Source organism: Pseudoliparis swirei, chromosome 11, assembly GCF_029220125.1.
Source record: "Pseudoliparis swirei isolate HS2019 ecotype Mariana Trench chromosome 11, NWPU_hadal_v1, whole genome shotgun sequence".
Classification (NCBI taxonomy): Eukaryota; Metazoa; Chordata; class Actinopteri; order Perciformes; family Liparidae; genus Pseudoliparis; species Pseudoliparis swirei.
Window position 1 is genome coordinate 8,065,494 of NC_079398.1, and position 8,523 is coordinate 8,074,016.

The window sequence follows — 8,523 nt, forward strand, 5'->3', positions numbered from 1 at the left end:
TGGCGATGAAGAACGCGTTGGAGCCTTTCTCGCACTGCTTCAGGATGCTCTTCTTGAAGATCACTTGATGGGCCTGGGGCGGGTTCAGGACCAGCCACGACATGCACAGGCCCACCTGGATCCCGGTGACGATCGTCACGAGAACCGCCGGCTGGTGGAGCCTCTTCGCCCAGGCCCGCCTGCCCACTTCAAAGCTGAAGCCCAGGGAGATCTGGAGCAGGTTGGCCAGGATGCAGGCGATGCAGAGCGAGAAGGCGATGCCGTAGAGAGGCAGGCCCACCATGCAGGTGGCGCCGGTGGGTCTCCCCGCGAAGCTGAACGTGAGGCTGAAGCAGAGCAGCAGGGAGAGAAGCTCCAAGATGCACAAGTGGCCTCCGACGGCCTTCACGACGGGAGTGCCCCAGTAGACGGTGAACGCGGCGGCAAACGCCACGGTGACCGCGATACCCAACACCGCCAGGGCACTCAGGACGCCGACGAAGGGGTCCGACCGCTGCAGGAAGTCGACGGTTTTGTTGATGCAAGAGGTCCGGCGCTCGGACGAATACTGCTCCGCGCTGCACCGTTTGCACTCCTAGCCTGTGAGAAGGGGAAGGGAGGAAATTTTTTTGAATGTGTCTTTGCATATTCATCAGGAAGAAAACATTATTCCGTTTGAAAAAGTGTGATGTCATTTTATTTAAAGCAGCAAAGAAGGGATGCGCTATTCAAAAGGGAGCGTTGACCACCTGAGGCTGATGGTCAAGGATGGAGAGCTTTGGATAAGGCCTGAGGGCCAAGAGGTCTGAGGGATGAGTCGTCTGTCTTTTTGTTTTACAAATACTTTTGAGTTTTAGTTGGACTATCGACTTTAAGGAGTAGAGGCCACGCTGTCAGGTTATGTTTTGTTCATTGTCATCCATTCTAAATTATTGTTCCCTGTAACATATAATATATATGGAACATATAGTAAAGGGAACAATAATAAGATTTTTTACATAATTTAGTTTAGATTTTTTAAAAATATATATGTACACTCCCGTTCAAAAGTTTGGGATCACTTAGAAATGACTTTTTCAAAGAAAAGCACTGTTTTTCAATAAAGATAACATTAAATTAATCAGAAATACACTCTCTACATTGTTAATGTGGTAAATGACTATTCTAGGTGGAAACGTCTGGTTTCTAATGAAATCTCTCCATAGGTGTATAGAGGCCCATTTCCATCAACTATCACTCCAGTGTTCTAATGGTACATTGTGTTTGCTAATCGCCTTAGAAGACTAATGTCTGATTAGAAAACCCTTGTGCAATTATGTTAGCACAGCTGAAAACAGTTATGCTGGTGATATAAACTATAGAACTGGCCTTCCTTTGAGCTTGAAGTTTGTAGAACAAAATTAATACTTCAAATATTAATCATTATTTCTAACCTTGTCAATGTTTTGACTATATTTTATATTCATTTGATAAATAAAAGTGTGATTTTTCGTGGAAGACACAAAATTGTCTGGGTGATCCCAAACTTTTGAACTGTAGTGTATATATACAGTATATATGCATATATATATATATATATATGTATATAAATAAAATCTGCAAAAAAGATTGTTCTATGAACATATTTGATATATAAGGAGAGAGTTCAGGCTTCAAATCATGCATTGTGTAATGTTTGATGCGGACAAATAAATAAACTGCATCTTATATCTGCAACTATACATTTAAATTGTGCACCACTATATATTTTCACCAAACAGGTTTTTAAATTGTTAAGAATATAATTAATGACAATATTTAATACAGTATTCTTGAAATGTAGAAATGAGAAACTAATGTTATTTGTTATATAACATATATAAACTGTATATAGCTCAAATTATTGTTATATTTCTTTGCATATGCTAGTGATCCAATCCATTCGAAAATGTGATATTCAATTCAGTTTATTTGTATAGCCCAATTTCACAAATTACAAATGTGTCTCGGAGTGCTTTACAATCTGTACACATAGACATCCCTGCCCCAAAACCTCACATCGGATCAGGAAAAACTCCCAAATAACCCTTCAGGGGGAAAAAAAGGGAAGAAACCTTCAGGAGAGCAACAGAGGAGGATCCCTCTCCAGGATGGACAGATGCAATAGATGTTATGTGACCAGAAGGACAGATTTAGAGTTAAAATACATTCAATGGATCCCCTTATCGGTTTTTTATGATTTTTAGATTTCATATGGGGATAGAATACTTACCTTTTTTAGGGGAAAACTCTCCATCTGCACATTGAATACAATAATGGCAGCAACATTTTTCAAGGATTTTCAACTCATGCCCATGTTCACATGTTTTAGAACAATTGAAATCCGTTACCTTTGAAAAGACAAAACAGAATTAGTGCAACATGAGGTCCTGATATAATCCTTCCAGACATAAATACACAACGACATTCTGTCCTCACCGTCACATTGCACATTCTTTCAACAAGATCATCTGGCACTTGGATTATTTCATCCAGATTGTACACTCCAATGGTTTCCATTTGTGGGTAATGTTTGTATTTTTTCCAGTTCCAATACAAAATATCATATTCTATTCTTGGGTCTCCATTGGAGTCAAAGAATATTTGAGTATTATTAAAAGTGTGGTTTACTTTTTTGATTTCCGTAAAAAGCTGTGGAGACAAACATGGAGGGAAACGTTCATGTTATTGCCTCTATCACAAGCACAATTACAAATCATAAAACAAGAAATATTTCATCGAGGGGTCGTCAGAAAATCGTGTAATATGTGTCAGAGTAATTCAGCAAGAGTCAGTGTTCTCCTTTTCTTGGAGAGTTTTAGATGAGAAGATCGATACGATAAGGCTGTAGGCCATCATCTGGTTGGCTTAGTTTAGCATGGCTAGGATACCTCACTAAATATGGCCGCCAGCTGTGCATATTTGCGAAAGAAAATATGAATACATCATGCAAATATAACCCAATCTCCTTTAATAATCCGCACTACATTCTCCAAACAACGTGGAAGGTGCCGTGACAGCGCCCCCTTCCAACCCCCCGGCGGAGCTTCTAAAGGTGCGTTCACACCAAAAGCGAAACTATTTTTCGCGTCGCCCAAAACGCGTGAGTTTACTCGCTCGACCGTTCACCGTGTTCAGGCCATAAGCGTCGAGACGCTCCGCGAGGGGCGGGGCTTAACTCTGTGGCTTGTCTCCGTGAAGACCGTTATCATCTCCTTCATCCACCAGAATAACTAACCACTAGTTCTGCTTTATATTAGTTGTGGACGTCCCGCACACTACCGCCCTCGTGTTTGGGTTCATGACATCACCCGTAGGCTCACTCAGCTCGGTCACTTTCACCGATGAAGTTACTGTTACGTCTGAAAGACTTCCGCTTCCAGCGCTACGAGAGCGGAACTCGAGAGCTGATTTGCCCGAGTTGCGAGATGACCGCCTCAAAGTTGAAATATTTCAACTCGGGGCGAAAATTGAGCCGCTGAAAACGCGCCGCTGTAAACGCGTCGCCCACATCGCGTCGCCCCAAACGCGCCGCCCGGAGAAATATTGCGTCTATCGCAGCCACACGCGTCTGTACGTTGACTTTTTATGGGATTTGGTCGCGCGAAAAAATAGTTTCGCTTTTGGTGTGAACGCACCTTTAATAGCTCAGCTTTGTTCTCGCTACAGATAGCGGGCTAACAATCTTCTCATCAAACTCTGCGAGAGAGCAAAGAAGTATATTTCCTAAACGTTCAAACAAATTGGCAAAGCAAGACGACTTCACTGTACCTCCAGGGCTGTAAAGTCGGTGCTACGTTTACAGTGATGGGCGTCACACTTTAGCAAGCTCCTCAGACCCAGAGCAATGACTTCAACGGCTAAGTAGATGTTGTATGACATATCCTGGTCGATGTGATTGGTCAAGCAGCTTGCGTGGTTGTATGTCGTCGAGCAGTCACGTTCTCTGTTCTCCTGGAGGCAACTGAACTCATCCGAAAGATCTGGACAATCAGCCAGGTAGTGCTGGAGAATGCTGTTGGAGGGGCCATTGAATATTGAGAGGACGTAGTCTTTAAAGCCAGGCACCTCGTTCCTCTTGGAGACGAACCCGAACACCTCCCCGACCCCCTCGATGCCCGGCAGCGTGGATATCGTCTGGGAGGTTGACCACGTGTTCGTTGCAATCCACGTTCTGTTGAGTCCGTGTTGGATTGCCGCTTCCAGGATGACCGCAACGTTAGATTCCCAGGTGAACAGGATGACGGCTTCAGCGGAGGACTCGTTGATTCTGTGTATCAGCTCGGTCACGTCTACGTGTGTGGAATTGTTCAAGTAAAAATTACCCGGCAGGATTTCAATGAATTCAACGCAGATGCCCTCTGCTTTGAAAAGGTCCTCGAGGTTGTCACTGCCGTACCTCCCGTACTCGTCATCACTTCCGACGACGATCACTGTCTTCCAGTTAAACTTCACAACCAGGTCAACGATGGCCTTCGTCTGATGTTTGTCACTGGGTGTCGTTCGCAGAAAAGTGGGGAACTTCAACTTCCTGCTGAGCACCTGGCTAGTCGCAGCATAGCCAATCTGTAACACAAGTAAGTGCAAGGAGGCATTTTAATAGAAAGACAAAAGCATTATAATTATTATCACTATTGCATTACGTCAGCGTCGGAACTTCACGAGGGCAAAGGGCAAAACTGCCCCTAAGAAATATAATTGTGCCCCTGATATCACAAGGAGAGGGGCAGAAAATGCCCCCATAACTTTGATATTTTAATAGCATTTTGTTTTTGTTCTTTATTGTGTCTGTCCTATCCAGTGACGTGCGGTGAGGTTCATGGTTGGTGAGGCACTGACTCCTTTAGTGTCAGATTTACAAATATATAAACCCAAAAGGGTAGCTTATTCAATTGGCTACTGGTTATTTCATGTCTCATGAGCATTCTCCACACAACACACACGCGCACACACGCACACGGTACATATTACAGATACGTAAAACGTACTTACTTCGCGGCAAAAAAAATTATAAATATATATTTTTTTAATGCAAAGTAGCGTGAATATATGCGCATAAACTTGACTCACAAGTATTATAGTCTTGTTTTGGAGTAATTTGATTCGTTTGTTTTTCTGTCTGTGTGCTTGCTGTTTGTCCTGGCGATTCGAGAATCGCCGTCCCACCCACCCCGATGTGAATCTCAGAGCCCCCCCTCCCCAGGAGGGTGAACCCGCGTGAGATTCACAGAGTAAATTCCTGCCGGAAATAACTTCTATATATAAACTCTGTTTCGGCGCTCTGTGACGTCACAGCACAGAACCGGAAACGCTAGAACGCTAGCGCGCTATTAGCATCCGCTAGCTAAACGGCGCTAGCCTGAATTAAGAAAAAGTTTGAAGCAAACCTTTTAGCTCCGGCGTTGGTCTACCTGTGTTAATCATTATTTTATTTTTTACTTTTTTTACTCATGATGATTACTCATGCCTCCCCTGACCGCACGTCCCTGGTCCTATCCGTACTTCCTGTACTAGGTAGGTACACCATAAAAATCAATAATTACCATTTTTTATTTAAAAAATAAGTCATCATTGTTAATAGTTGTTTCGTAATAACAATAAATAACCACAAAGAAATAAGAATAAAATTGAAAACAATTGTCTGATTTGTTTTTTGTTTAAAAAAAACACTTGACTCTGTATACTACTGCCTAATAGTCTTATTATTACCATTTTTATGACTATTGCTCCTATACTGTAAACCTAAATAAGTATATTTATTCATTTTCAACATTGGTTAAATGTTATTTAACAAGTTTCAAAAAAAGTGCACCGTATCTATTTTTAAATTCCCCTGGATTTGAGTCAGTGGGGGCAAAAATTGCCCCCTAAATCTTTTTTTAAATTTCCTACCCTGCATTACGTGTTACGGAATCTTTAGATTTAAAAAGGAATTCCTTCATAATCTCATCATTGACCTCCCACATCTTTTGCATTTCTAACTGTAGTTTAATGTGACATCAGCGAAGACAGAGAAGACACACCTGGGTCACGGAGGACAGCGCCAGAACTCGAGCAACAGCGATTGACACTTCAGAAGAAGATTCACCAATCACCGCCTTGGTTTTGGGTTCGGGTAGAACAGTTTGAAACTGTTCGGGTACCAAACAGCTCCGAGTGTCTGATTGGTTCCTCAGCAGCTGGAGCGTGGCTCTGATGGCTAAGCTGACATCTCCACACGTGTCGTAGATGTCGTATCCTATGGAGACGTTGGGTAGAACCCTCGGCACACGCTGGTTTATTTCTCGGATGGCGTGTATCATCACTTGAGTGCGAAGGAACATCTGGACATCGAAGCTTCAGTAATGTACAGAGGAAGGTTTAGTTGTGTGTCTTAGCATTAATTCAATTCAATTCAGTTTATTTTGTGTAGGCCATTATCATAAATAAAAAATTTGACTCGGAGGGCTTTACAATCTGTACACATACGACATCCCTGACCTTTGACCTCATATCATATCACTTTCACAGGGAAAAAAAGATAAGAACCCTTCAGGAGAGCAACAGAGGAGGACCCCTCTCCAGGAGGACAGATGAATAGATGTCATGTGACCAGAAGGAATCATTACAGAGTAACTAACAACACATTCAATGAGTATGAAAGAGTGTATGAATAATTGGTAGTCGGCATGGACCACGATCCAGACCCTTAATATAGTCGTAGTGTAAAACGAGAGCGTACTTACCCAGAGCAGCTGAGCGGTCCGGGCTCTCTGGTGCGGTTGGTTTGTTCGTGAACAGGGAAAAGTCCTCCGATCATGACGTCCCCAGGAGAGTATGCACGTAGGAAAATACTCTCACACGGGCAAAGAACCGCCACGGTGCTCACAAAGAACCGTAACAGCAAGAGCATTGTGGCTACACAGGGCGGGAAAACACATGCACGCATGTGTTCCTCTCTCTAGAGTGTGGACTGGACAGCAGCGCCCGTGTAACTGCTCCGTGTGGGAAGTCGGACCGGATCATTTGCATTGTCAGATGGGATCTGTCACGAGATGCACGACACCCGTCTTCACGCACGGCCCGCACGCTGCAGCACAGTGGTTTGAGTTGCTCACAGGGGAGGATTCATTGGGTTGTGTACATCAATTGTGTGTACGATGTGTTATCTTGATGAGAGTATATAGACAAGCCGGGTGTCTGTGTGCTGCGTTTGGCTCATTTGAATAAAAGGTGAAATGTGCAAATAGATATTAACCTGGAGGCTGAAAAATAAAAAATAAAAAATGCAATGTGTTGCAAAGGTGAGGGTGAGCCGCATGAGGAAGGATTTCAAATATTTTTTGAAATAGCAATAACATTAAAAAAAGTTATATCACATTTAGTGGGTATACTACAGTGGTGTTAGTGACATGTTTTTTGGTTAAATACATTTTAAAAAGTATTTTGAAATGATTCGTGTGGCCGTCTGCCTTGCCTGAGACCAATAATGTGACAATAGCATGAGATGTGTCTAAAATGTGCAAAGTCAAAGTTTGAATATGCTTTTTGACATGAGTCGGGAGTGATACACACGTATTTATATTCACCCATATTTTGTTATTTTTCTGCCCGTTTATGCTGACGTCAGCTTGAGTCTGTTGGAAAAGTACAGTGTTTCCAACATTGACTGCATTTTGAATCAGGGAATGGCTCCTCTTATTTAGGGTCAGTGACCTTTGAACCCCCTTGTGAGAGACATGACCAGAAAGCTCTCAAATGTCTTAGAATACTTCGAATAATGCAGCTATATGGATAACGCTACGCCCCCACAGATGGTTCGGAGGTTTAACCACAACAAGATTTAACAGAGTATACCCCCCACCCTTTGCAGGCGTCATCCCCTTGTCCGCTGAGGCCCAAGCCTTGGTCGGTCTCCAAGGAAGAGCGTTCAGTGGTGAGATCAGGATGACGTAAGTTACATTTGATAAGATACATTTGCTATTTGGGTTTGGTGAGTTTGGTCCGGATGAGCCGTCTGCACGCTCACAAAGGGCCACATCCAGGTTCCATCTACAAAGAGCAACATGTCCACAACAACCCAAAGACACAATAACGGTGGCGCAGTATGCAGAAGAGTCCACAAGAGGGAAACGTGCTACATGTAGACCATGCCCTCTTTGTAATTTGTTCCATAGCAAGAGTCAAATGGAGATGATACAGCAATGCTGCTGGTGTACATTTGGAGTTACTTTGCCTTCTAATTCAAATTAAATTGCACGGCTCCAACTGTTAACACTAACAGTGATATCGTCTCAGGATTAACGATTTATCCCGTGAAAGACAAAGTACTTAGTACTCGTGACAGAAAGTCATAACCGTGTGTACTGATTCAGTAAGGCCTGAGTTGCATTTTAATGTTATATATATGCCATTCATTTTATTTTTGTTTTTAACAATGTATGTGTATACAGTGTATACATATATATATAAATAAATTAAATATATTTATATATATATAAATATAAATACATTAAATATATATATAAACAATATATATATAAACAA

At 42.4% G+C, this 8,523-nt stretch overlaps 1 protein-coding gene across 1 annotated transcript; it reads right to left on the reverse strand.

Moving 5' to 3' along the window:
- Positions 1 to 514: 514 nt before the first annotated feature.
- On the reverse strand, positions 515 to 6,831 carry LOC130201570 (G-protein coupled receptor family C group 6 member A-like). The gene is made up of 6 exons (XM_056426639.1): positions 6,723 to 6,831; positions 6,021 to 6,333; positions 3,769 to 4,563; positions 2,437 to 2,649; positions 2,231 to 2,348; positions 515 to 579 (listed from the first exon to the last, which is right to left on the reverse strand). Exons 1-6 carry the CDS (start codon positions 6,794 to 6,796, stop codon positions 575 to 577), a joined length of 1,518 nt encoding a protein of 505 aa, XP_056282614.1. The 5' UTR covers positions 6,797 to 6,831; the 3' UTR covers positions 515 to 574.
- Positions 6,832 to 8,523: the final 1,692 nt, after the last annotated feature.